Source organism: Dipodomys ordii, unplaced genomic scaffold, assembly GCF_000151885.1.
Source record: "Dipodomys ordii isolate 6190 unplaced genomic scaffold, Dord_2.0 Scaffold4, whole genome shotgun sequence".
Lineage (NCBI taxonomy): Eukaryota > Metazoa > Chordata > Mammalia > Rodentia > Heteromyidae > Dipodomys > Dipodomys ordii.
In genome coordinates, this window is record NW_012267220.1 from 15,375,711 (window position 1) to 15,403,155 (window position 27,445).

A 27,445-nucleotide genomic window follows, 5' to 3' on the forward strand; every position below is an offset into this window, starting at 1 on the left:
TCCCAAACTAGAATGCCACCTGCTGTCCTTGTCTCCATTTCTTTCTTTCTTTTTTTTTTTTGTCAGAAAAAGTCCCAGTTTTCTGACCCTCTCCCAGTTGTTAAAATTTTCAATCTTTGCAAAGAACCCACAGTTATGACAGGTATTGTGCTTCCCCTCTCCTAACCCAGTTTCTCATGGTTTTCTCATGCTATTGAATATTCAGATGGTTTTTGGTGTCACTATGTGTCAATGTCAATGTGCCCATTCCTATACCGTTATTGGTTAAATATTGTAATTTACGTGTGATTGCACTGTTTATTTTATTCACTAGTCTGGGGATGTGTTGGAAATCAATCAACTTAATATAATGAAGTCAGTTTCTCAATTAGGTTTATATACAATGAATTTTTAATCTGTGAAGCAAACTTAACTCAATATTCAGAATCTTTCTAGCAATAAGGAGTCCTAGCATTTTGAATCAACAAATCCATTTTAAAAACTGCTCTATTTCCTCAATCTAATGACATGATATTCTTTTCCAAAGCCTATCTGTTATGAAACTTTATATTGATATTCCTAGAATTATGTTTGTTTCTTGTTTTATTATTTGTGATTTTCACGTGAATTAAGCATAAAAAAATTCTGAGAAAATAATCTTAAGTCTGTTACAGTTGATGTCAATTTGAAACCATAGTAATATGTCTTCTTTCCCCTAAAAAGTGATAATATTCTTACTTTCTCCTAGTATTTTAATGATAATATTTTTACCTTCTCTTAGTGCTTTTTCCTTTCAGGGAATATATCATTAGCCAAAGAATTTGCTTGCTCCAAAATTTTCTGATAAAGTTCAAGAGAAATGCATAAATAAAAGGAATTTACTCTCAAATGGTTCAGTAAATAGTCATTTCACTTAAAAAGTAATACATCTGTTTTCAGCAGGGTATCTTATGAAACAGATTACATTAATGAGGAGAGAAACAGTAATCAGTTATCTGTTTCTGTCTAAAAACTAGCCCCAAATTTACTGTTTTAAAAGACCCAATGAATTTGTTTTTTTCTTAATAATTCTGTGGGTTGGCTGGGCAGTTCTGTAGGTCTGTCCCTGAGGACAGACTCCCTGAGGCTTGCTTATGTATCAGATTCAGATGCTGGCTGTGGAATGGCCTAATGTGTCTGACAGCTGGTACCAGCTGTTGGCAGGAATGCCTTGGTTCTTGTCTATGTGACCTTCCATCCTCTGTAAGACTGAAGTTGTACCATAGCAGTCTCAGGACAGAACCCCACAATAGGTGTTTCTGACACAAAACACCTATTAAACCTTTGCTTATTTTATGTTTGTCAGTGTGACATTGACCCAAGCAAATCACATGACCAGGGCCAGAGCTGATATGAAAGGGAGCTTAAATAGCATCTCTTGCTGGAAAAATAACAAAAGAAAAGCCTGTAATGACATTAAAGTGAAGTTATTCTTTAAGGAGTTACCTTCCTTACTAAAAATTGTGTTGAGAATAAAGAGGAGAGGAAGTGGAGGTGTGGCTCAAGTAGTAGAGTGCCAGCCTCGAGCAAAAAGGCAAAGCAAGAGTGTGAAGCCCTGAGTTCAAGCCCTGCTACTGGCACAAAGTGTAGGGTAGGAGAGAGAGATGTTTTCATAAAAGCATAATTTCATAAATGATTCAGAAAGCACTTACATCTAATGAGGCTTTATAGTTTACAAGACATTTTCATATCATTTATTCTCGGGGTACTGTATAAAGTTTTCAAGATAATTATTTTGCAGTTGATTAAAGCAAGATTCAAGGAGCTTCATTAACTTTGCATGGTCTAACACTATTAGGTGAAAGAGCTAGGGTCTACGGATCTGATAGCCATCCTCTCCCTGTTCTGTGGCAAAACTTGAGGTAAAGAGCAAAATGTAAAGAAAACATTTATTTCTTATTTCTTGATATATATAGATGTATGTGTATATATATATATACATACATCTATATTTCAAAGAAATGAAGTTTGAAATTTATCAGATAAAACATGTTAATATTTACAAGAGAAATGTATGGCCTTTTTGTTTATAGAAAGCGTATATGATGCTAGATTTGTGCTCTCTATACTTCTGAACCAATGATGGGAAAATGGGAAGCAAAACTGAAGCAAATTGAAGAACTAGCATCTCAATATGAGAGGAAACCACTGTCCTCAGTCTATAGACCTAGACTGTCCAAGCCAGAAGAACCACCTTCCATTTGGAAACTATTTCATCGACAAAATCAAGCTTTTGATTTTGTTAAAAGCTGTAAAGAGGTAATTGCTGCATTTTCAGGTTTTTTTCTTATCTGTTGAGCAACTATAGCTAAAGATTTTACTTAATCTATTATTTGTCTTCATTTCAGATTATATGCTCTATCAAATAATTTAATGGGACTTTTATATCACATGCTTTGGGAAAAATATCTCTTTGGATCATTAAGATAAATTTGTGTTTTCCCTCCCTTCGACCCTTCCTTCTTTTTCTTTCCTCCTTTCTCTTTCTTTATTTTTAGTACTGGGTATTGAACCCAAGGCCTATGCTTGCTATACAAACATTCTACCAGTTCAGCAATGCTCTAGCCCCCATTTATATTAATAATGAAAACTAATGACATATCTAGTCTAAACTAGTTTAAAAACTTGAGAGGAAAGAAAACCATAATTATTACCAGTACATTTTTTGTTTGATTTTTATTTTTTTGGCAGTTCTGGGACTTGAACTCTGGGCCTGGGTACTGTCCCTGAGCCTCTTTGTGCTCAAGGCTTGAGGGATAGCCCCACTTCCAGTTTTAGAGTAAGTTTATTGGCGATAAGAGTCTCATGGGGACTCTTCTTCCAGGGATGGCTTTGAACTGTTATACCTCAGATCTCAGCCTCCTGAGTAGTTAGGATTATAGGCATAAGCCACCAGTGCCTGGCTTGACAATACATTTTTTTTTAAAGTTTAAGATTTGATAGAGGAACCGTTTTTCCTTCGTAAATGGATGCTCACTCAGATCTCATAAGAATAGTTTAGAAAATATAAAGAAAACTTTCCTCTTCTTTCTGAGCAAACCTATTCATGTATCAGAAATTAAAATATAGTTTCATTTGACCTTGGATTTTAAAATGATACAGGAATATGCTTGCTGGTCTTGCCTGTCATAAGTCTATAACATTTATTGAAAAAGATTTTTAGTAGGATCAAACATTTTTCTCATTCAGAAAAATGAAAGTAGGCTCAAGAGCTATCTTTAGCTAAGTAGAAGCAGAAGAACACGTGTGTATATGCATGTGTATACACACACACACACACACACACACACAGAGGCATGAAGAAGAGTTTGAACTCTGGGTCTTGCACTTGGTAGCCTAGCATAGTGCCACTTCTGGCCCCGGTTTTCACTGGTTATTTTTAGGAGAGGGGCTTGCTTCCTGTCAAGGTTCATACTTGAACTGAGATTTCCCTAGTAAAGGCTTACCATCATTGCTGAGATCACAGACTTGTCCCAACACATCCAGCTTCTCTCCATAAAGATGGCCTCAAGCCATCATCTTCCCAATCTCGGCCTCCCAAGTAACTAGGATTACAGGCATGGCCCACCAGCCCCAGGCTCTGAAGGAAGTTCTTTATGGTAGCAGCTGTGAATAATTCTAGCTAGTCAGTATTATAGTAACCTTTCAAAAATTTCTTCTCATATACATGTTTATATGTACTAGAGAATTTTAAAATTATTTTTACCTCAAATCACTTGTTATATTTAGGAAATTTTGAAAAATTTAAAGTGAACAAATGTCAATAATTTGATTTTTGGTTTTGTGGTTAGTTTGTTTTTTGTTTTTTTGGTAGTGCTAAGATTAGAACTCAGGGCCTTAAGCTTTCTGGGCAGGTACTCTACCAGTTAGGCCCTGTTTCCTATTGCTTGTTTTGGACATGGAATCTCTGAGTCTTTTCTGCTCAAGCTGGCCTTGAACTACTGTGACTCTCCAGTTCTCAGATCTAAGCTTCCTGAGTAGCCAGGATTGCAGGCAGTTGGCTTAAATTATCAGACTTTTTTTTTTTTTTTTTTTGGTCGGTCGTGGGGCTTGAACTCTGGGCCTGGGCACTGTCCCTACGCTCTTCAGCTCAAGGCTGAGCGCTCTACCGCTTGAGCCACAGTGCCACTTCCGGTTTTCTAGTGGTTTATGGGAGATAAGAGTCTCATGGACTTTCCTGCCCAGACTGGCTTTGAACTGTGATTCTCAGATCTCAGCCTCCTGAGTAGCTAGGATTACAGTTGTGAGCCACCAGCGCCCCAGCATGATCAGGTTTTTTACTGATGTAGATACAGTAATGTTTGTCTTGTTTTTAGTAATACATTTTTCACATTTTGGTTTCTGAAAAAAATAACATTCTTTATGCACATTTTCTAGCTACAGTTGAATTTAAATTTGCATGTCATAAATTTTCAAATATTATTTTCAATTTTATATAGGATGTTCATGTATTTGCTTTGGAATGCAAAGTAGGAGATGGACAGCGTATTTACCTTGTAACAACTTATGCTCAACTTTGGTTTTACTACAAATTGCGGTAAGTAGTTGTAACAGAATAGCACATGAAGCTAAATTATATTTGTTTTAGTAATTTTAGTGAGATTAATTCAGGTTGAGTTGACATTCACAGTTCTGGACCACATAATTAGTTACACCAACATATTAGTATTAAGTTCTGGAGTTTCCTGTGATCATTCTCTTGTTACTCAGTTATCAGGCATTAGAGCATGTGCACGTGTGCTCGCGTGTGTGTGCGCGTGCACACACACACACACACACACACACACATAAAGAGAATTTTGTGTTTTCTTTTTTATTATTATATAAATGTTGTACTATTGTATTGTAATATTAATTCCCAGTGCATGCTTATCTTATTAATTATCTAATAAAGAATTAAGTGATTTTTTGTTTTGGTTTTTGCCAATCCTGGGGCCAGGGCCTGGGCCTGGGCGCTGTTCTTGAGCTTCTTTTGCTCAAGGCAAGTGCTCTACCACTTGAGGCACAGCAACACTTCTTGCTTTTTTGAATAGTTTATTGGAGATAAGAGTCTTACAGACTTTCCTGCTCGGGCTGGCTTCAAACTGAGATCCTTGGATCTCAGCCTCCTGAGTAGCTAGGATTGATTATAGGCATGGGCCACCTCGATGCCAAACTAAGAAATAGGTTTTACCTGAGAAATTTATTCACTTATTCTTTAGACCTGGGCAATGTATGGAAAAGGACAGTAAGTTAATATAGATAGCTTCAATTGACTTAAAATACTTTTATTATAAGGTTGCTTAAGTAGCATTTAATACAATGCTTGAGTTATTTATGTTTATATACATGGAGCACCAGTAATACATGAGTTAAAACTCCTAATATGACAGATGGTGTTTTACTCACAGATCGTGTTTATCTCATGTTGAATATGGTGCTATTAGGAAATTGTATATATACCTGTGTGGGTTTTCTTTTCTTTTTTCTTTTTTGTGTGCCAATCTTAGGCTTGAACACCGGGCCTGAGCTTTTTTTGCTCAAGTTTAGTGCTCTACCATTTGAGCCACAGCTTAACTTCTAGTTTTTTGGGGGGTAGTTTATTAGAGATAAGTCTCATGGACTTTCTTGCCTGGGCTGGCTTTGAACTGTGATCCTCAGATCTCAGCCTCCTGAGTAACTAGGATTACAGGCGTGAGTCATGGGCTTGTGTGTTTTTTGAGTTCCTATATGACATGTCACATGAGGATCCAATTTTCTCCCCACTTTTCCTTCTTTAAGTTACGATAGACATTTTTTTCTATGCAATGCCATCTGAACTCCACTTAGCCCAAATTACCATTTACATTTTGAGTTACTAAGCTATTCTTGTTTACTTTTCATTTTTAATGACCTGTCAGTAGATATACAAAAAGTTTTTAATTCAACAAGTCAGTTTCTGAATATAATGTATCTTGATCAGTGTTACCCCTTCCCTCATTCTCTCCTCCCATTATCCCAACGTCACCCGTTCCTTCAAGTTACCTACCTCTGTTTTCACATATGCACATTTAATATTACAGCAGCATTTTCCCATCGTTGCTCTTAGCATCTATTCTCATTAACCCATGTCAGGCATTTCTCCCATGGCAGCATTGCTAGTGAGCACTGGAAATTTATTGAAGTCATATGATTCATCATCTTTACTTTAAAAAAAGAACACATTTTAAGATAGCATCTTCCTAATAAAATTAAAAATTACAAATTCCCGTGGGAAAATTGTGATACCCCTAGATACCACATAATACCTCAATTTGCGACAGAATATTCTCAAGCGAAATTTGTTTCATAATACCATAAAATGTCAAAATCATGTTAATAAGTAACACTGTAAGATTGACTTTATTTCTCAGTTGATATTTCAGAATATGTTTGTTACATCATTTTTAATAGAAACTGTTGACACTGTGAGCTATAAATTTATTGTGGGATGGTTTTCACTTTATCATTTCATAATTATATGTAGTTAGGGCACAGTTAACACTGTATTTTAGATACAAGATCACCTCCTATGATTTAAAAGGTATATGGTAAAAATCTAAGTCTTTTTTTTCCTAATTTTATTGTCAAGAGGTTACAGTTACCTATGTAAAAAAATTCTAACAGTCTTGAATTATTGAATTTAGGAAAAATCTTTTGCACTGTTATGAAGTTATTCCTGAAAATGCTGTGTGCAAGCTCTATTTTGATTTGGAGTTTAACAAATCAGCCAATCCAGGCACTGATGGGAAAAAGATGGTCGCATTACTCATAGAAGTAAGTGACACACTTTCTTCATTCACTTTTTCATTGATTCATTCAGTGAACTCACTTTATATAACATGTATGGTCTGGTCTGTGTTCCTCCTCTTTTTCCTAGTTACTCTTTTTTTTTTCTTTCTTTCCTTTTTTTCTTTCTTTGGTGTGTGTATGCCAGTCCTGGGGTTTGAACTTGGGGCCTGGGTGCTGTCCAAAAGCTTTTTTGTTCCAGGCTAAGTGCTCTACCACTTGAGCCATAGCTCTACTGCCAGTTTTTTGGTGGTTAATTGGAGATAGGAGTCTCATGGACTTTTCCTGCCTGGGCTGGCTTCAAACCATAATCCTCAGATTTCAGCCTTCTAGGTAGTTAGGATTACAGATGTGAGCCACTTGTATCTTGCTGACTTTTATTTTTAATATCACTTTTGTAAGTAAGTTATGAGGAGAAAAGAAAATTAAATTTATGACCAAATATTTTATAAAATATTACTATATGTAGTTAAAAAACCTTGATAAAGATGACAGTTTGCAAGTTTTCTGTTTTGCAAATTACATATGAATTCTCTGACTTCCAAATAGTTAGCTGTGGTAAACATCAGGTAATTTTTACTGTAAAATTTGCATCTGAGATCAAGTTCAATGAAACTTTGAGCAAATTAGTATCAAGAATTAGTATTCAACAAAATTAGTATCAGCTGCCAGGAATTTTGTATGTATTTTGTGCAGGTTCTCAACTCCAGGTAGACTGAAATGAGAATCTGGCAAGCAGAAGATATGGTGCATGGCAGGAATAATGGTCATACTTTATTCAAAGATCTTTGCTCATAGACTCATCGTTGGCAGTAAGAAGAGCAGCCTTCTTGTGTAGGCCCTCTGTGGCTTACTAGGAATTAAGAGTCAGAGATTTTCCATTATATGTAAATATGATGGTACTATTAGCAAAGAAGTATTACATTGTTTGAGACACTAGATATTTCTTTAATGAAATCAACCAAAGAATAAATCCCATTTATAACATACACTAATAAGAAAAGTGGGAATATTCACTGGAGTTTAAACATTTTTTTTCCTGTAATTCATTATATCATCTTATCCAAATAGTCCTTGAACAACTAATCTTGTCTACAGCAAAAGCTGGGAAAAAACTAGAAACCTAGTTTCAAAATTAAACATTTAACCTCTGCTTTCACTGTATTTGATGTTGGTATAATTTGGGGAGGGGAAGGGAAAAAAACAAATCGTTTAAATAGGGATACAGGTGGACCCATTGCAACAATGAGATGTACAAGTTGTTATGTCGAAAAATGAACTTTACAACTTTGGTAGGGTGGGGGAAGACTGGGGGGGGGTGGGAAGGGGAAACGAAAGAGAAGGCAACAATGCTTGATAAGAAATGTACTCATTATCTTGCCCGTGTAATTGTAACCCCTCTGTACAGTATTTTCACAATTAAAAAAATGGTTACCATGTTGATAGTTTGTTGATATTTGTCTTTGTTGAATATTTGTATTTTATTTAATACAATTTTTTATAAACACTTAGGTTGAACTTAATTTTATTACTTTGTATGTTACTTGTTTATAATTTAGTAAGTATGTTTTGTCTTTACAAGGAAGCATAAATTAGTTTAGCTGTTATCTTTAAAGTAATAGTTAATAAATAACTGGTTATTAACAAGTGGCTAGAATGTTAATGCTTTGGTTTAATTACTTAACTAATATATTTTAATAATGCTGCTGCTACCAATTGGGATGAATTCTGTTGCTAATAATTTTGTTAGGTAACAAGTAACTACCTATTTTTAACCTATAGATTTTATAATTATAAGTTTTATTAAAGTTTACCTTGGGAAAGAGGTTAGGAGAGAGTCTGATTAATGTTATCTTCTAAAGAGTCATCAAATTCTCTGAAGCTCCAAAGTTCGGAACTCAGCCTTATTTATCAAAAATGTTCATCCTCTATTAAGTGCGGGTTTCTATTTCTATATATTCTGGAAATAAAATGGTGACCTCAAAGAGGCATATTTTCTGACTTCATAGAATAGATTTTGCTCCATAGACGAGATCCAAAATTAAAGTTTAAACAAGATAGGAACTTATTTCTTCTATACTATCCAGCGTGGTTCCATTGTGATAGGGACAAGGCTAATTCTACCTTGGCTATTCCTAAAATGGTGTTATTTACATTGTCATAAATTCTATATACTAGTCAGTGGAAAATGGGAGATGAGAAGGGTACCTTGCCATTAAGACTATAACTTAGAAATGGAGTATGTTCCTCCCTTTCCCTTTCCACTGGCTACCTTTAGTCACATGGCCACAGTTTGCTTTAAAGACTCCAGGAAAAGGAAAGGACATATACTAAGAGATACCTTCTGTAATATAGATAAAACATGTCAGAATGACATAAATGAGTATAAAATTATAGCTAAGTACTACAAAGAGATAGAACATTTAGGAGAATTTGACATAGATGGGGAGGCTGAGGAGATTTTTTTTTTAAACCAAGAAAATGAGAATTTATTTCAGATATTAGTCAACTCGGAAACCACAAGGGGGAGTATATTCCAATAGAATACAAAAATATTACTAAATACAATTAATTCCATAACTATGAGGTATTTCAAGTGGCTAACAAACACTCTTTCCTAATCTCAAGAAAACTGCACTTGGTAGTTCATACTAGCTGCATGTTGCAAATAGGAAGCCTCCTGCCGAGGGAAGGATGACTTGTCTGGAGGCGGTACTGTCAGTACTTTGAAGTAGTTGCGCGTACCAGGCACTTGAAAAGTCTTTAGTCGCATTTTCTCTAAATCTTAGGTGGTACTGTTTTTTCCTCCACTTACCAGTTGAGGAATGGATGCTGTAGATTTAACTTGAATTAGAGAGCTGGTAAATGGCAAAGCCACTCAAGCCTGCCTCTGTATGGCTCCGAATCTTGGGCATCTACCCACGCACTTCCTGTCTGCTACCAGTATCAGTGTCATCTTGCTCACAAGCTGGGATCTTGGAGGTGGATATGGGCCTAATAGGAATGAGAGATTTTCTAATAGTTACAGCTATAAAACAGTAATATTATTGACTTCAATTCATAAAAAATATGTAGAGGGGTACTTAAGAAGAAATATTTCATTATAATTTTAAAGGGGGCTAATTTATGAATTGTCTTCTAGAAGGCTTCTTTAATCCTGAAAAGTTAATCTTATGAAATTTAAAATACAAACGTAATAATTTTAAAATGAAACCCATTTTGATGTATGAGTAAATTGGTAAAATTGTTATATTGTGAATATAGTTTTTAGTTTTAGGGTTTTTTTGGTTAAATTTACTTGCCTCAAGATATTTGAATTTTTCTCAAAGAAAAATATTAAAAACTCAAGCCATAAATTATTTCCATTTTCTTTGTGTGGACAGCATGTTTGTAAAGCACTTCAGGAGTTGTATAGTGTTCACTGTTCAGCTGAAGACGTTTTCAACCTGGATTCTAGCACTGAGGAAAAATTTAGCCGCCATTTGATATTTCAGCTCCATGACGTGGCCTTTAAAGATAACATTCATGTTGGTAAGTTGACTGCCTGTACAAAAATCATGGAGTTAAAAAAACTATACACACATCTACCTATCCTCTTTACATTTTGTTAATACTCACCAGATTTTATGGTTGCTAATCTATCCTAACAAAATGAAACATAATTTTTCATGTATTCAGGATTTACCTTTACCTTTCCGCTTATCTTTCTGCTAGGCTAATCTGTTCATTAGTGTTTCTTATCATAGTTATTGAGGTAGCTATGTGTGTCCTTGTACTGGTTTCTGTTGTAACAGGATTCATTTATGTTTTCTGGATCACTTCTTAAGCCTTTTCATTTCAAGTCTTAATCGGTGATGCCGATTTCTGATTTGCTAAGGCTTTGAATTAGTTGTAGCTTTGGGGCTTTGGCTCTCAGGTCATATTTTTTTTAAAAAGCTTACTTCCAGGTGTCAGTGGTTTACACCTTTAAGCCTCTCTACTCTGGAAGTTGAGATCTGAGGATTATGGTTCAGAGCTAGCTGGGGCATGAAAGTCTGTGAGACTGTTTTTTCCAATTAACTACCAAAAAGCTGGAAATGAAAGTCCGTGAGACTGTTTTTTCCAATTAACTACCAAAAAGCTGGAAATGACGTTGTGGCTCAAAGTGGTAGAACATTAGCTTTGAGCACAAAAGCTTAAGGACTGACACACACACACACACACACACACACATACACACGTTCTAGACAGAATCTTAGGTGAAGAACATATGTGTAAATCTACTAGTATTTGTATTTCTAGAGTGTTTGTCTCAGGACTTAGGCATGTGGAGACATTAGTTCCCAGCATCAAATGAAGCCAGTCCAGAGGAGAAACAAATAAACAAAATATGAACACCAAAGCAAGATTTCAGTAGAGAGAGTGTTTATCAAACCAGACATAGAACAAGTGTCCTTAGGTCTAAAGTATAGTTAATTGAAGTTCAGGTAACAGGCAACCTGTTATCTGAGTCACAAGTATCTTTGTTTCACAACTGTTTAGGGCAAAAGGCATGGCATAGTCACCCAAGGACTGGCAGGAAAGTCAGGAACCTAAAGTGCTGAATGATGGTAATGCCTGGTCCCTAGGATGATGTGTACATGAAGCTCCTATTCTCTTGATTTTGATTTGCTTAGCTGGACATCCCATCTCTGTCTTTTCCTCTCATGCCTTAAGTTACTAGTAATTGTGGGATAATTAGTCTTATAGGCCCACTAGTCTGTCTTCATTCTGTCCTTTTCCCTTAATTCCCACCATGGGCACGTTCTCCAGAGTTCCTGAGCCTTTGTGCTTTGAGTTGCTGCTGTCCAAACAGACATCCTTCCAGTTCACCAGATCTTTTATTAAGATGCAGAGTCACAAGTAGGCCTGATGATTTAGGTTCATGTTCTTCTGGGTGGGAGATAATATCCAGTGCTCACTGTGTCAAAGAACTTACCACTTCCTGAGATAGTTTCTTGTTTTGTCTTCTTTTAATGTTTCATTATAGCAGGGACAGTTCTTTTTTTTGTTGGGGGGGGTCCGGTCGTGGAGCCTGAACTCTGGGCCTGGGCACTGCCCCTCAGCTCTTCAGCTCAAGGTTAGCACTCTACCACTTGAGCCACAGCACCACTTCCGGCTTTTTTCTTTTTTTTTTGCTTATGTGGTGCTGAGGAATCGAACCCAGGGCCTCAGGCATGCAAAGCAAGCGCTCTACCACTGAACCACCTTCCCAGCCCAGGGACAGTGTCTTATTCACAATTTTAATTCCAGAGCTTAGTACATATTAATAATACCATATTAAAAATTAGTATAACAAGCAAATGGTATTAAGCATTAATAAAGATAAGTAGGCATTTAATACATTATTTGCTAAATGGATGCATGTTAAGTAGAAAATGAAAGCAGAGTCCTAATCAAGGTCAGTTTTTGATTTTTACTTACTCCTCCATGATGTATGACTATCAGTCACAAGGCTAGAATCTGTGGCTACAGATGGAGAGAATAGGTACTTGAAGAGTAACTGTAACTAGCTGTTTCTGCATATATATCTCCTGAAAGCAGATGACTTTCAGTCTAAGCTTTGGATAAATTTTCATCATATAGACAAAAATGGCCTGTAGAGTCAGAGAGAACAGCTTAAACAGAAGCATGGACACATGAATTTATGTGAATTTGTGGAGCAGTGGGATAGTCCAGAAGAGCTAACTTAGACACATAGCCCTCATAAATGGGATGTCATCTAAGGCTTTTCCTCTAAAATTATAAATGGCCAGAATCAGACACAAAGTAATCCAAATTTTCCCTTTAGTTCGCCTCTCTTGGTGTATCTATTGATGACATTTCAATTTCTATTGTCAGCTTTTCAGAAATGGGAATTAGGTTATAAGTAAGAGACCATAGAATTTGATCTGTAAGATACTTCTCCAAATTATTTGAAATTTCTAGGATTGATTGATTAGTTCTTTTGAATTAGCCATTGAGAGTCCCTGTCTAGTGAGAGGAGGTGACGGAGGTTAGAGAAGGGAAGGAGACTCTGGAGAAGTTTGCCGGGAGCCAGTGTGTTAGTACATATGCTGGCTGACTGGCCTGATGACCTGCTCATTAGCTCTCCACCAAGGTTCAAGCCTGCCACTTCAGCACCACATCAGAGCTTGCTTCTTTTATTGCCTAGGGTCAAGTAGATGGAATTTTAAGTTTCCATTAATTATATCAGTTAATGCACATAAAGTTTTCTTATCCTTTAATATGTTTTGATGTCTTGCCACTCAGTGTTTACCTTCTCTCCCTCACTGTAGAAATAATCATGTCTGTATATCATTAAAAGGATTAAAGGTCTTGCTTTCATTTTGATGTTCAGTGTGTGTATGTATATATGTGTCTATGTATGCATATATGTATGTATGTCACTTTTCTGAGACAGGTGCTACGTAGTCCAAGTTAGCCTCAAACTTATAATTTTCCTACCTCTGCCTCTGACACATGTTTAATGCTTTTTAAGCAATTGTAGCTGATCATGGTGGTACACATCTATAACACTAGCACTTAGGAGGCAGGAAGATTATGAGTTCAAGACCAAACTAGTCTATATAGCAAGAACATTTTTTTTTTAAAAGACAAGAAATTAGATTTGTCTTTGAATAGGAAAGTAAATCTAATTTAAAGAAATATTTTTGAATAGAGTATATGTTGTGATTTAAGGATTCAAGCATTTCTGGTAAATAAAGTGATAAGTAAACCTAGTCTATTAAATTGGAGAGATTAAGTTTTTCTTATATTATCTCATTTATACAGTATCATAAACAGTCAAATTATGACTTGGTTTTATAACTTGGTGATATAAATGGTAATGTGAGTTTAAAGAAGTTCCAGATTGTTTGATGAACTTTTCCTGGTACAGATAGAACTACTATTCAGAATGCATAGAGTAAATGTAGTAGTACCAGATGTATCTAATAGCTTTAGTTTGGACTTGAGGTCAATCTATGACTAGTGTGAGGAAGAGAAGGATTGGCAGTGCCCGTGGAGCTGCGGAAGTCAGGAAGTCTTAGGTGGTAGAAGGTAATTGAGAAGGAGCTGGTGAGAACTTGCCCACATCCTGACTTCAGAATGGTATGCCAGAGGCTCTTAGTATTCTGTCCATTATCCCAGCAGCAAGTTTCCCGATGCATACTGTCATTGCTTAATCACTATTCTAATTTGTATTAGTAAAAGTGGTGCTTTTTAGTGACAGCATGTTCGGCTCAGGCCCATACTAGTGACTAACACGAGAATGATTTGTTTACATGGCTTGCAGGCTAGGTGGAATCGAAAGTAAAAGATTGCCCAAAAGAAAGAAATGAAGTAGCAGAAGAGACATGCCATAGTTTATAGCAACAGCTCACTTTTAAAACCATAATCAAAAAATAACAAGCCTTACTGGGTAAAATTGTTGAGAGTAGATTTTGCCTAGATTTTAAGTTACAGTTCACTGAAAAGAGTTAGATTGTAATCATGTTGCCTGTTTTTTGCCTTAGGTAATTTTGTCAGAAAAATTTTGCAGCCCGCTCTTCACTTAATTGCCAAAAATGATGATGATAGGATTTCAGAGACATTGGACCATGAATTTCCCCAATTTTCTGAAGCACCATTAAAACAAGGAATTTCCCTTAACAAAATGTCCACAGATAAGGAGAAAGAAGAGAGCTGGACATTGAATTCAGAGAAACTGGAGAAGTTGGGGCCAGCTAAGCCAAGTGATCCTGATCTTTCATTTTTAATTGTGAAGAATAACATGGGAGAAAAGCATCTTTTTGTGGATCTAGGTAAATAACATTGAGTGTTGTCTCTTAAACTGGCATATGGTGTGTGTGTGTGTGGGGGGCTGTACCTGGGCTTGAACTCAGGGCCCCAAGTTCTCACTTGATTAATACTGCTCAAAGCTGGTACTTAGCCGGGCGCTGGTGGCTAATGCCTGTAATCCTAGCTACTCAGGAGGCTGAGATCAGGAGGCTGAGATCTGAGGATCGCAGTTCCAAGCCAGCCCAGGCAGGAAACTGTAAGGCTTTTATCTCCAATAAACCACCAGAAAACTGGAAGTGGCGCTGTGGCTCAAGTGGTAAGCACTAGCCTTTAGCTGAATCGCTGAGGGACAGCGCCCAGGCCCAGAGTTCAAGACCCATGACCGACACACAAAAAAGTAAAGAAAAGAAAAGCTAGCTCTCTGATACTTGAGCCACACCTCTACTTCTAGCTTTTTGCTGGTTAATTGGAGATAAAGGTTTTTCAGATTTATCTTCCCAAGCTGGTTTTGAACTTCACCATAGCTTCCTAAGTAGCCAGGATTACAGGCATATTCACTGGAACCCGGCCAGTGGATGGGCCAAGTCAGTGCCTACTTGTTGCTGTGCTTAGGTACTTGCTACAGTAACAGGATATAGTCAGTATACTCAGGTGCTAGGTTTCTATTTCAGATTTTAGGTGTCTATTGAAGGGAAGTCCCAGGCTGGCTTAAGCTGCAAAAAGGAATGCTTATGGCTGGCTGTGCCCTAAACATCCAGAGTTTTGGCAGGGGACAATTGGACCAGCACCCCTTAATTAATTATATCAATTCAAACAGTATAAAAATGGTACTTTTATGAAAAAGTAAAGGTGGACACTCTGTTGACTGAAGAGTTGTGTAAGTGGTCAGCTGGTTAGTAGTAGAGGGGTCATTGTTCAGCTTTCTTGCTGGGGACTTCCTTCTACCTAGCTGTGCTGGGTTCTGATCTCTGAACAATCAAGAGCCAGAATGAAGTAGTATCACTGGGGAAGAGCAGTGTGCTGGTTTGGGTATGAACAGTGTATGAGTTAGGAGTAGAGGAGTACCCTTCTAAATGGCAGGTTTGCCTGGTTAGCAGAATATTGGCTGCAGGTCAGATGAGCCCACAGTTAGTTCAGGAAAATGTGTAACAGGAAATTGACTCACAAACAGCAGCATTAGGCAATAAGTGTACTCCACCCCAGTATGAAAACCTCAAGCAGAATACTATTTCATGATAGTTCTGGCCTTAAAAGTGAGATTCCTGGACAATAAGGAAATTTTCCTCATAGTTACCGCGATACTCAGATTTACCAATGTACCAAAAGAGGATGGGAGAGTCTGTGTCTTCTTTTCCTTTTTCAGTGGTACTAGAAGTAGACTTCTACTGTGTGCGTCTCATTGCCACTGAGGCCACAGGTGGTCACCACCAGTCCAGCTTTTTTGTGGAGATGGAGTTTCTCATAGTTTTCTGCCTTGGCTGGCCTAGCACCAAGATCCTCCCAATTTCAGCCTCCCACCTCACTTAGGAAGACAGGTGTATACCTCTGTAGCCAGCTATGGATACAGGAGTCTTAACATTTCTTTCCAATTAGCTTCAAACCTTCATCCTCCCATTCCCAACCTCCCATTTGCGTAAACCAGTGGCTCCAGGCTAATGTTTCTTTTTCTCTCTCTCTCTTTTTTTTTTTCTTTGTCAGTCTGGGGCTTGAACTCTGGGCCTGGACACTGTTCAGCTCAAGGTGAGCCCTCTACTACTTGAGCCATAGTGTCACTTCTGGTTTTCTGATGATTAACTGTCATAGACTTTCCTGCCTGAGCTAGCTTCGAACTGCAATCCTCAGATCTCAGCCTCCTGAGTAGCTAGGATTACAGGCATGAGCCATGGGTGCCTGGTGTTAGTAATTGTTTCTTAAAGGTCTTTGAAATATTTAGAGATTCAGTAGTACATATAAAAAAAATTTATTTTTGTTCAAGACTGGAACTCATACTTGGTCTCCGTTGGTTGTTTTTGCTCACACTGTCTAGGGCTCTGTGACTTAAGCCACACCTCCAATTCCTTAAAAAAAAACATTGAAGTATAACAGTATAGAAAAGCTGTAAATTTTAATGAATTACTACAAAATTGTCACTGTTTCTATTCTTCCTTAGACAAGAGTCTTCGCCTTGCCCTTCCCAGGCAGTGACCTCCTTTCCAAAGTACCACAAGTCTGTTTCTTTACCCTGACAGAGAAAAGCAGTTCTCACAGCCAGAAGCCACCTGGTTTTGTCAGCTAAGCCTTAGGTGTTATCACAAGCTGGTCTGGCTTTCCAATTTGTTTTCAATTAGAGTTTTCCTAAAATCATCTAATTTGCTATTTCTAGATAATGGCATTCTTCCATGTTAACTTCAATTTTTTATTTTTATTTTTTTTTGGTCTGGTCGTGTGGGGCCTGAACTCTGGGCCTGGGCGCTGTCCCTCAGCTCTTCAGCTCAAGGCTAGCGCTCTATCACTTGAGCCACCAGCGCCACTTCTGTTTTTTTTTTTTTGCTTATGTGGTGCTGAGGAATTGAACCCACAGCCTCATGCATGCAAGGCAAGCGCTCTACCACTGAGCCACCTTCCCAGCCCTAACTTCAATTTTTTTAAATTGTTTCTCACGGAAATTCTATCAATGTAATTTAACATTTGCTGACTATAAAAGCAGTCACAGAAAACAAGCACTCTTTTTTATTTTTTGTCAGTCCTGGGCTTGAACTCAAGGCTTGGACACTGTCCCTGAGCTTCTTTTGCTCAAGGCTAATACTACCACTTGAGCCACAGCACCACTTCTGGCTTTTTCTGTTTACGTGGTACTGAGGAATTGAACCTATGGCTTCATGCATGGTAGCACTCTACCACTAAGCCACATTCCCAGCCCCAAGCATTCATTTTTAACCTAACTTTTGACATAGGAGTATATACAAGAAACAGAAACTTTCGGCTGTATAAATCATCAAAAATAGGAAAGTGTGTGGCTTTGGAGGTTGCTGAAGACAACAGATTTTTTCCTAAACGGCCAAAAAATGTTTCTACAGAAAACCAGTATTTCCTCTCTTCCTTGGTCAGCAATGTCAGGTATGTATACCAGAATTAAATCATCACACATTCAGGAATATTTGTTAGAGTAAATGGTATTGTACATTGTTATATGAAATGTATAAACCCATTCTACCTCAAAGTTCTTAAAATCCTTTCCATTAACTGAACTTACATACTTTCTAGTGTTTCTAAAATCATTAGTGCTTCTATAAAGAAGAAAATAATACTGAATTTAATCCCTAGCACTGGCCCCCAAATCAAAACATTTTTTCCCATGGCATAGCTCATATAGTTGTTACCTTTTTCTTCTTATATCTGCCAAGTTAGTAATTTTCCAGCATTTAATTGTAAATAAAACGTTCAATGTCTAATACTTTCATATTATAGAGACATAATTTACTGTCAGATCTGTTGTTGCACATCTAGGTTCCTATGTTTTCGTGAGATTTAAAAAGCATGAAAGTCTTTCCTTTTTTCTGGGATTTGAATTTTGTCAGCTCAAAACATAAGGGGCAGTAGACTAAGCAAGTTAAAGACTTAACTTGCTATAATTTTTTTCCATTTGTCTTCCTCAAATATTCAAGGAAAAGCATTCCATCAAAGTTAATTTTAAGGATACATTTAAGAATACATTGATGTGGGGAATGTTGTGAGTAGACTTTTTTCATGTCTCTCTATAGATTGTGTTCCCTTAATAACATAACTCAGAGTAAGGGGCAAGTTTTGATTTCATCTTTTTTAGTTGTTTTGTTTGTTTTTTGAGATGGGTCTTACAGTGTAGGTCAGGCTTTACTTGAACTTGGAATCCTCCTGTATGCTGGAATTAATAGGTGTGCATCACCACACCCATTTAGTGTCCTTTCTTCTAAAGGGAAAATAGTAATGACGCTTATCCTACAGAATTGTTGAGAGTATTAAGTTAAAATGTTCACATCAAGCATTTATACCAGTGGCCAGAACATGGTATCTGCTCAGAAATGTTAGATGGTGTAGCACCTGCAACTCTGGCAGTAGTGTATGTAGTAGCATGAGGGGTCTGTGACTCCTGGTGAAGTTTCAGTATTAATTTTTCAGCAGTGGAGGAGTCTTCTACTGAGTAAAAATGTCTTCACTTGTGTTTCATGTATTCAAGTCAATGCCAGATGTTACCTAGAAGTCAAGGTAACTTCTCTTTGAGTTAATTGTAATCTCTTTTCCCTGATTCTTTTATCTTTGCATCTCCCTGTTACTCATACTTGTTATTACAATAGACATTTCAAAGGCTCTGTGCTTTTGAGGACTAGAATTAGACTTCATGTTGTTTCAGCCATCAGTCCTTCGATGGCTTCTGTTTGTGAGGAAAGTAGTTGAAACAATCACCAATCTTATTTGAAAAAACAATTTCTCTATTTAAAAAGTCATACTTTTTCTGTTTTTTAAATACAGCAGGGTAAATCCTCTTGTTGACTAAGTATAAAAATGGAACTTGCTGGGTACTAGTGGCTGTAATCCTAGCTAGTCAGGAGGCTGAGATCTGAGGATCACGGTTCAGAGCCAGCCTGGGCAGGAAAAAGTCTGTGAGACTCTTATCTCCAATAAACCACTTGAAAACTGGAAATGGCCCTGTGGCTCAAGCGGTAGAGCGCTCGTCTTGAGCTGAAGAGTGCAGGGACAGTGCCCAAGCCTAGAGTTCAAACCCCACGACCAACCAAAAAAAAAAAAAATTAAAAAAAAAGTGGAACTACTTGGAATTAAGTTTCTTCTCTGTTCTCCTGCCATTTAAATTCTAATGTTACTTTGTGTCTTTTACATACTTCCTTTAGATTCTCAGATACTTTAAGAATTCTTACATGTGATACATTCCAGAATAAAGGAAAGAGAAGTGGGTATCTTAACAGTACCAACAATTCAGGTAATTTTAAGAAAACAATTTCCTATCAAACTTTAAGGATATAAAATGTTTTGCATTTAAAGTCTAAACTTTAAATACCCATATATGGTGAGCATTTAAAACTACTTCTAGGTTTCTACCCCAAATGGAAACTGTAAGAAAAAAGGTGCTTGTTAAAATATTATTCACTAATTTTCATTTTATGATATTTAAAACATATAAAGGAAACACAGCTGTGATGCTCGCTAGACACTATGTTGAAAATGAACTATACAAATTGTAGGTGGGAATGGGAGGGAAAAACTAGAAGTGAGGGAAGTATACTTCTGAAAAGAAATGTACTCTTTATCTGACTTACGTAACTAAATCCTCTGTATATCACCTTTATAATAACAAAAATATAAAATTCATATTGTTTACATAAACATGTATCTAAAATGGCACATTGTCTTTTACCTTTCTTTCTAGTCAGAACAGGTAACCACCCTAATAGTTTTCCTTTTTAGTCCACTGACCTTTTCCTGGATTCTAGTGTATTTTAACTCATTCTTTTAATGGTTGCAGATCATGAAAGGCTTTATTGTAATTTACTCATTACTATTCTTAAAAACATGTAGTTTTTTTTCCCTAAGATGCCTTACATAATTCTCCAATAAACATTTTTACTCATGGGCTGGAAAGGTGGCTCAGTGGTAGAGCGCTTGCCTTGCATGCCTGAGGCCCTGGGTTTCATTCCTCAGCACCACATAAGCAAAAAGAAAAAAGCTGGAAGTGACGCTGTGGCTCAAGTGGTAAAGCGCTAGCCTTGAGCTGAAGAGCTGAGGGACAGCGCCCAGGCCCAGAGTTCAGGTCCCACGACCGGACCCAAAACAAACAAACACACACACATTTTTACTCATATATTTTGGTATATCATTATAACACTGAAAAATGGAAAGCAAACCTATATATACGATAAAAAAGAATTAGTTATACATTGTGAAAATATTCTGGAACCAGAATTTTTAATTTAGATTAATAAAGCCTATATAATGTGGAAGACATCCCTATGGTATTAAGACAAAACTAGGATTTAAAATTATATGTATGGGTCTGGGGATATAGCTCAAAGGTACAGTACTTGTCTAGCCTGTGTGAGACCAAGGTAGATGATCTGTTGCATGGCCAACAGTACATACAGGGATCACAAAGTTAATATTATCTTTAAGTGGTCATACAAAGGGTTTCAATTCAATATGTCAGTTTATGTCCTCCCTTCCATTACCCCATCTCCCAACTCTACATATACGCTCAAGTTACTTGGTTCCATTTTCTTATATGTGTATTGACTATATGATAATATTCACTCACCATTCTTCTCTCCATTCATTTTGGCTACATTCTTACATAATTTTTTTTTTCTGGTTGCCTAAGATTATTTCTAGATAGTGCTTTGGAATATTAAGATTTCCACATCCTCAAAATTATACCAGTATGTGTATGTCTGTATGTGTGTGTGTCTCTTTGTAAGAGAGATAGGCTTTAAGAAAAGCAAAATTTTCTGTCTAAAACTGTTAAATGAGAGCCGGGCGCCGGTGGCTCACACCTGTAATCCTAGCTACTCAGGAGGCTGATATCTGAGGATCACGGTTCAAAGCCAGGCTGGGCAGGAAAGTCCATGTGAGACTCTTATCTCCAATAGACCACTAGAAAACCGGAAGTGGCAATGTGGCTCAAGCGGTAGAGCGCTTGCTTTGAGCTGAAGAGCTGAGGGACAGTGCCCAAGCCCAGAGTTCAAGCCCCACGACCGATGATCCCCCTCAAAAAAAAAAGTTAAACGAGATTATAAACAGATCACTGTAAATTATGACAGCAGGTTCTTACAGAATAAAATGGAAATGTCAACATCCTCTAGCTACTGACCACAGGAACACAGCAGTAGTGAGTAAACTGGATTATTTTTGGTGTGATGCAGAACCATGGACATCTTATTAAGGGAGTATTAGAAAGGATTTAGAGGCTTTGAACCTAAATTAGTTAACAGGAATATACAGGAAGTGTTGCCAGGGAAAATTCTCCAATTGGTGATCTTAGTGAATCTTATTTGGAAGGAAGATAGACTAGAGGGTGACTAACACTATCACTAGTAAAGCAGTAGTGTTAGCCAGGATAAGGAAGTGTGTCTGGCTACTCTTTGTGGTTTGGAAAATGTTCTATTTTGTCTGTTGTCTCAGATCTGATAGCAGAGAGGTCATGTTTGTTTTTATCCTGACTCCTCATGACCTATCTGCTGTTGATGTTCTGGGAAGTGAATTTGTTTTCAACAAGATAATACAAAGTCTGAGGTTAGAAAGCCAGAGAAGCTTGAGAGGAGACCTAGGCTTACTGATAGAAGCAGGTGGCTCCTGGTCATGAGAGGACTGCTTTTCTCTGTAAGGAGAAAGAAACAGTTGCAATTATCTCAAAGGCTTTTCATAAAACTAACTGAACATCTGACTGAAGGATTGAATTTTACCTGCTTGCTTATAAGGGAGCAAGAACCTAGAAGTGACTAAAAGGCAAATTGCAAAAAAAAAATAAAAAGATAAAAAGAAAAAAGCTGAATGGATTAAAAAACTCCTAACTGTCCTAAGTAACAATTTAATGAAAACTTAACTTTTACTTGTTTTCATAAACAATTTTCTCTGTTGTAGGAGAAACACTTGAAGGTTTTCAGTACTCGCCCTACCCTGAAGTTGATCGGTTTGTTCTTTCTTTGGTGAATAGAAATGATGTGGAAGGAGGTAAAGCTAATCTATTCTTTATTCTTTATTCTACTGGATAGAGTAATAGTCCCTTTAGAAACATTATTTGCATTTTAGGAATTCGGCGTTGGAACTACTTTTTCCCAGAAGAATTACTAGTCTACGACATTTGCAAGTATCGCTGGTGTGAAAACATTGGCAGAGCCCACAGGAGTAATAATATCATGTAGGTATGCAATAATATCATGCTTATTGATGAGTTGTATGTATATAGCCAATACTATATTTTAAATGTTTGTGACTTTGTGTGTGTGTGTGTGTGTGTGTGTGTTGTTGGTATCCTGAGGCTTGAACTCAGGGCCTGGGTGCTGTCCTTGAGCTTTTTTGCTCAAGGCCAGCACTTTACCCCTTGAGCCACAGCTCCACTTCTGGCTTTTTGCTAGTTAATTGGAGAGAAAGAACATCACCAACTTTCCTGCCTGGGGTGGCTTTGAACTGCAGTCCTCAGATCTTAAACTCCTCAGTAGCTAGGATTATAGGCATGAGCCACCATCAACTGATGTCATATTTATAACTTTTAAATAAAGTTGAGGATATAAAATTTCTTGTTTTTGTAACAAGTTGAATTAAATTTATGTGTATTACACTTGGCTGTTCTATAATATTTAACTTAGTTCTTACATTGCTCCTAGCACATAGGAGCTTTGTTTTTTGTTTTGTTTTGTTTTTTTTGGGTCCAGTTGTGGGGCCTGAACTCGGCCTGGGCGCTGTCCCTCAGCTCTTCAGCTCAAGGCTAGCGCTCTACTACTTGAGCCACAGTGCCACTTCCGGCTTTTTTCTTTTTTGCTTATGTGGTGCTGAGGAATTGAACCCAGGGCCTCATGCATGCAAGGCAAGTGCTCTACCACTGAGCCACCTTCCCAGCCCAGAAGCTTTGTTTGACCTTCATGAAGACAGCAATAAGCAGGTGAACAGAAATGATGGGAAGGGTTGTCTCTCCTTTTTTCTGTACAGAAGCAAAATTGAGCAGATCTAGGCAAGAAGGAAATTCCTCAGCATCATGTAGGAGGGTATGGTGATGCTTGCTTGTTCAAGACCAAACATGGTATTGATGGGAACCATTGTTGGATGCTTGCTTTATATGCCAAGCCTTGTGTTAGAAATTTCCTTAAAAGTACAAATAAAAACCAGAAATAGAATTTTAAATAATAGGAAGATATAGTAGAATAAGGATAAAATAGAAATCTGAACCTCTGGAGTACCTAGGATTACAAGCCTGAGCCACTGGCCTGGTTTGTAATATAAGCTTTTAAAACTACAAATTTCCCTCTAAAGAATTCACTGAAGGGTTGAGCATGGTGGCTCACACCCATAATACCACATACTTGATGGTAGAGATAGGAAAATTAAGGTTCCAGCTCAATCTCAAAAAGTTAATATCGCACACCTATAATCCCAACAACTTGGAAGACCAAAGAGGATTGTGCTATAAGCCTGGCCCAGGCAAATACAAGATCCTATCAGAAAAGCAAAATGAAAGGGCTGGAGGTACGGCTGAAGTGGTAGAGGATTACCCAGCAAGCACAAGGCCCTATATTCAAAATTCCAATACTGTCAATACAAAACAAAGCCCAAAAGGTCACTTTGGCTGCATTTCACAGAACTTAGCATGTAGTTATTTTCAGTTTTATTCAGGTCTAAATATTTTCACGAGGTATTGGTTATTTAGAAATGGTTTTAATTTCTAAATGATGGGTTTCTTTATAGTTATTTTCAAAATCTGTCCTGTGGTCAGAGAATGTGTTTGCATAGCTGCAAACAGGTACTTTTACATTTGGTAAAATTCACATAGCTTGCATGGAGTCAATTTTAGTTGTTGGTAATCACAGAAAGCTCCTTCAAGTATGTCAATTAGATCCAGTGTGCAAATTGTTCCCTATTTTCTGCATCATTACTGAACTTTCCTGGTGGGTACTGATCTATAAATTACCAAACATACTTTTTTTTGGTTTGTTGGTCTTGGGCTTGAACTCTTGGCAGTGTCTCTGAGCCCTTCAGCTCAAAGGTGAGCGCTCAACCACGTGAGCCATAGCACCACTTCCCGTTTTCTTGTGGTTAATTGAAGATAAAGAGTCTCATGGACTTTCCTGCCTGGGCTGGGGCTGGCTTTGAACTGTGATCCTCAGATCTCAGTGTCTAGAGTAGGTAGGATTACAGATGTAAGCCATCAGCACCTGGCTAGAGCATACTTTTTTAAAAACTTAATACTGTGTTTGTGGGTGAATTATCTGTCCTTACAATGCTATCAAGTTTTTTTCTCACCTCTTTTGAGGAAGTATTTGGTGGATATGGTGAGAACTGTTGCATCTTTGGAGGGGATCCTAGTCATTTTTCCACATTTTGTGACTTTTTCTAGCAACTAGTTTATTTGGGTTGCTGTATATCTATTGTCATTCTTTAACTCTTGGATTTTCCTCCATCTTTAAGTCCTAGGCACATTTTTTTTTAAATCCTCAGTCTCATCTTGTTCCAAACCAGTATTCAACCACCTGAATTTTTACAGTGTTGAGAAAGCTTTACATACTAAAAAAAAAAAAAAAAAGCACACTTCCTGAGTATATATAGATCTTTATCATGTGACCACTACTCAATCACTTCCAGTATATTCCATGTTTTCCTGCTAGGCACATTTTATAGATAACAAAGAACTGAATTTTATTTCTATCAGGTATGGGCATTAATACTTCCTTTTCTTTATATATCCAGGATTCTAGTTGATCTGAAAAATGAAGTTTGGTATCAAAAATGTCATGACCCTGTATGTAAAGCAGTTAACTTCAAATCTGACTGTGAGTTCTTAATTTTTACATTTACCACAAAGTAAAAAATGAGATAATTAGATGTCTATATAAAAGCTTTCCCCACCCCCCCATCTGATTCAGGTTTTCCATTGCCTGCTGAAGTCAGTCTCCGGTTCTTTCTCAAAGAAGTAAGTGCAGCTTTTTGTCTTTCTCTTTCCAAATTCATTTCTGGCACAGAATCATAAATGACCTATGAGCAATACCCAGCTGTGTTTAGTTTTTTTTTTTTTTTAAATAACATCTGGCTACATAGCTCAGACTGGCATCTAATTAATGTTGCAATTGCTTCAACCTCCTCAGTGCTGAGACTTCAGGCATGCACTACCATGCTTGACCAGGTAGCATCTAAACATTGAGTAGTGACTGTTCTTACTTATTGGAGTTGTTTTCCTGTCTTCACTTATGTCTGACAATGTGCGGCTTCTTCTTTTTTACTGCTGCATAACAAATTGTATCCTCGATGGACCTGGTCCCAGAATTTAAGAAGTTTTCCTTTTTTGCTTTACAAAGTAAAACACTCATCTTTGTCTTTTTGAACAACCATTTCTGAAGGATGCATCTTTGAAAGTAAAAGGGAACATGCAAGTTAAGTTCTGCCAGGTCTTACTCAACACTTAATTTCTCTTAATGATTTATATTTATTTAAATTACACTCTTTGCAGGAAAAAAAAGCAACAGAAAATACATTAAAAAATGGAAAAACTCTCACTCAATTTGGCCCAAATATCAATTTTTTAGCATATATCTTCCATAATTTATGTTTGCATACTGTTAAAAAAGTCATAATGTATATGCTATTTGCCCATATATTTTCCCCTAAAGTATGAAAAGTATGTTAGTAGTACCTGTTAACTGAATTGCTGTCCACAGAAATGACAGGAAATGACCTTTTCATCTCTGCTAAGTAAAAAGACAAGTGAAATTTCACTTTTTTTTTTTAAATTTCTTTGTGAACTTTGTGGGGTTGCCACCTATATTTCTATTATGAACTGTCTATATCTATTTTTGCATATCTTACTAACATTTTACAAGATTTTAGTAATGTTTTATGTTGTTCTATTTTCTGACTTAATTTTATACCCCCCATTTTTTTGAGTTACATCTATCAGCACTACTTTTTTTTTTTACATGTTTTACACTTAGAATAAACTACCAGCTACAAGATGACCAAGTTTAAGTTTATATTCTAGAAAACTCAATCTAGTATTTATGCAGTCTGATTTTTAAGATGTCTCCTATAAAACAAATACATGTAATATAAAAACCGACAGCCATATTCTTGCTAAACTACTTACTAGGTTAAAAAATGCTTGGAAGTAACAGAACAGCTGAGTGCTTGTCAAGCATGCCTATAATCCTAGCTACTCAGGAAGTCCAGATTGGAAGGATTGTGGTTTGAGGCTATCCTAGGCAGAAAAGTTTGCAAGACTAGCTCAATGAAGAGCTGGATAGAGTAGTGCACCTGCTATTATTGTAGCTACTTTATAAATTAGAGGCTTAAGTCTGTTGTCAAGCTAGTATTCATCTAGAATATTCACTTCAGTGTAAACTGTTTTGGTGTGTATGGTAAAATGATGTACTGGCTAAATATCCTTTATCTTCCTATCCTGCTGGCTCCCTCCACTCTTCCTCATTGAAATAAAGGAAGAAGAGGTTATAGCAGATGACATGGGCAACAAGAAACCCATGAATCCTCCTGAGGCGCCACCCTGCAAGCCATCACCAGGTGCATCTTTTGATGCTGACTGGGACAGTGGCAGTGATGATGCTTGCTTGTTACAAGTGGCTGAAGATGCTGAACTAGCTGATGTTGCAGAGAACAGTCTTCTCAGTTACAACAGTACAGAGGACGAAATTCCTGATGAACTAATTATAGAAGTCTTACAAGAGTAGCTAACTGCACACAATACTTCTACAACCAGACTGTCATTTGCCTGAAGACTGTGACTTGTAATAACAATCAATTAGGGCTGGCTGGGGTTTGAGCTCAGTGGTATAGAACTTGCTGAGCATGTACAAGGCCCTGGGTTCAATCCCTAGAACTGAAAAAAGAATGGTGTTAACTTATTATTAAACCTGATTATATCAACAGTTTTATTTGTTTTAGTGTTTCTTAATAAACCAGTTTATTTTAACATTAGCTTCCGTGTAATGAATTTCAGCAGAAATCTCCAGATTACCAAAAATAGTCTACATTTACATTAGCTTAATTTTACAAATTTTTAAGATAAAACTCATGTGGGGATAGTAAAGATTAGGTGTCAGCAAGGTGCCAGTACTGCCTGTACCACGGCCCCCACACACACGGCACACACGGCACACACACACACACACACACACACACACAC

The 27,445-nt window shown here is 37.1% G+C and overlaps 2 protein-coding genes across 3 annotated transcripts in view; one reads left to right on the forward strand and one right to left on the reverse strand.

The window, feature by feature from the left end:
- Window positions 1-27,188, forward strand: part of Primpol (primase and polymerase (DNA-directed)) — a 28,815-nt gene extending 1,627 nt beyond the window's left edge. The window contains exons 2-13 of one of the 2 annotated variants that reach the window (XM_013026009.1): window positions 2,052-2,277; window positions 4,458-4,555; window positions 6,663-6,792; window positions 10,188-10,335; window positions 14,319-14,606; window positions 17,517-17,679; window positions 19,446-19,534; window positions 22,186-22,275; window positions 22,354-22,462; window positions 25,003-25,085; window positions 25,179-25,225; window positions 26,742-27,188. In XM_013026009.1, the coding sequence (XP_012881463.1) occupies window positions 2,098-2,277; window positions 4,458-4,555; window positions 6,663-6,792; window positions 10,188-10,335; window positions 14,319-14,606; window positions 17,517-17,679; window positions 19,446-19,534; window positions 22,186-22,275; window positions 22,354-22,462; window positions 25,003-25,085; window positions 25,179-25,225; window positions 26,742-26,990 (1,674 nt within the window). In that variant the 5' untranslated portion in view covers window positions 2,052-2,097 and the 3' untranslated portion in view covers window positions 26,991-27,188. Of the gene's footprint in view, window positions 1-2,051; window positions 2,278-4,457; window positions 4,556-6,662; window positions 6,793-10,187; window positions 10,336-14,318; window positions 14,607-17,516; window positions 17,680-19,445; window positions 19,535-22,185; window positions 22,276-22,353; window positions 22,463-25,002; window positions 25,086-25,178; window positions 25,226-26,741 lie in introns of those variants that run through there. The other variant, XM_013026017.1, reaches the window with a different exon arrangement.
- The window catches only part of Cenpu (centromere protein U), a 31,530-nt gene continuing 31,218 nt past the window's right edge, over window positions 27,134-27,445 (reverse strand). The window contains exon 13 of the mRNA XM_013023901.1: window positions 27,134-27,139. Within this exon, the coding sequence (XP_012879355.1) occupies window positions 27,134-27,139 (6 nt within the window). The remainder of the gene's footprint in view (window positions 27,140-27,445) is intronic.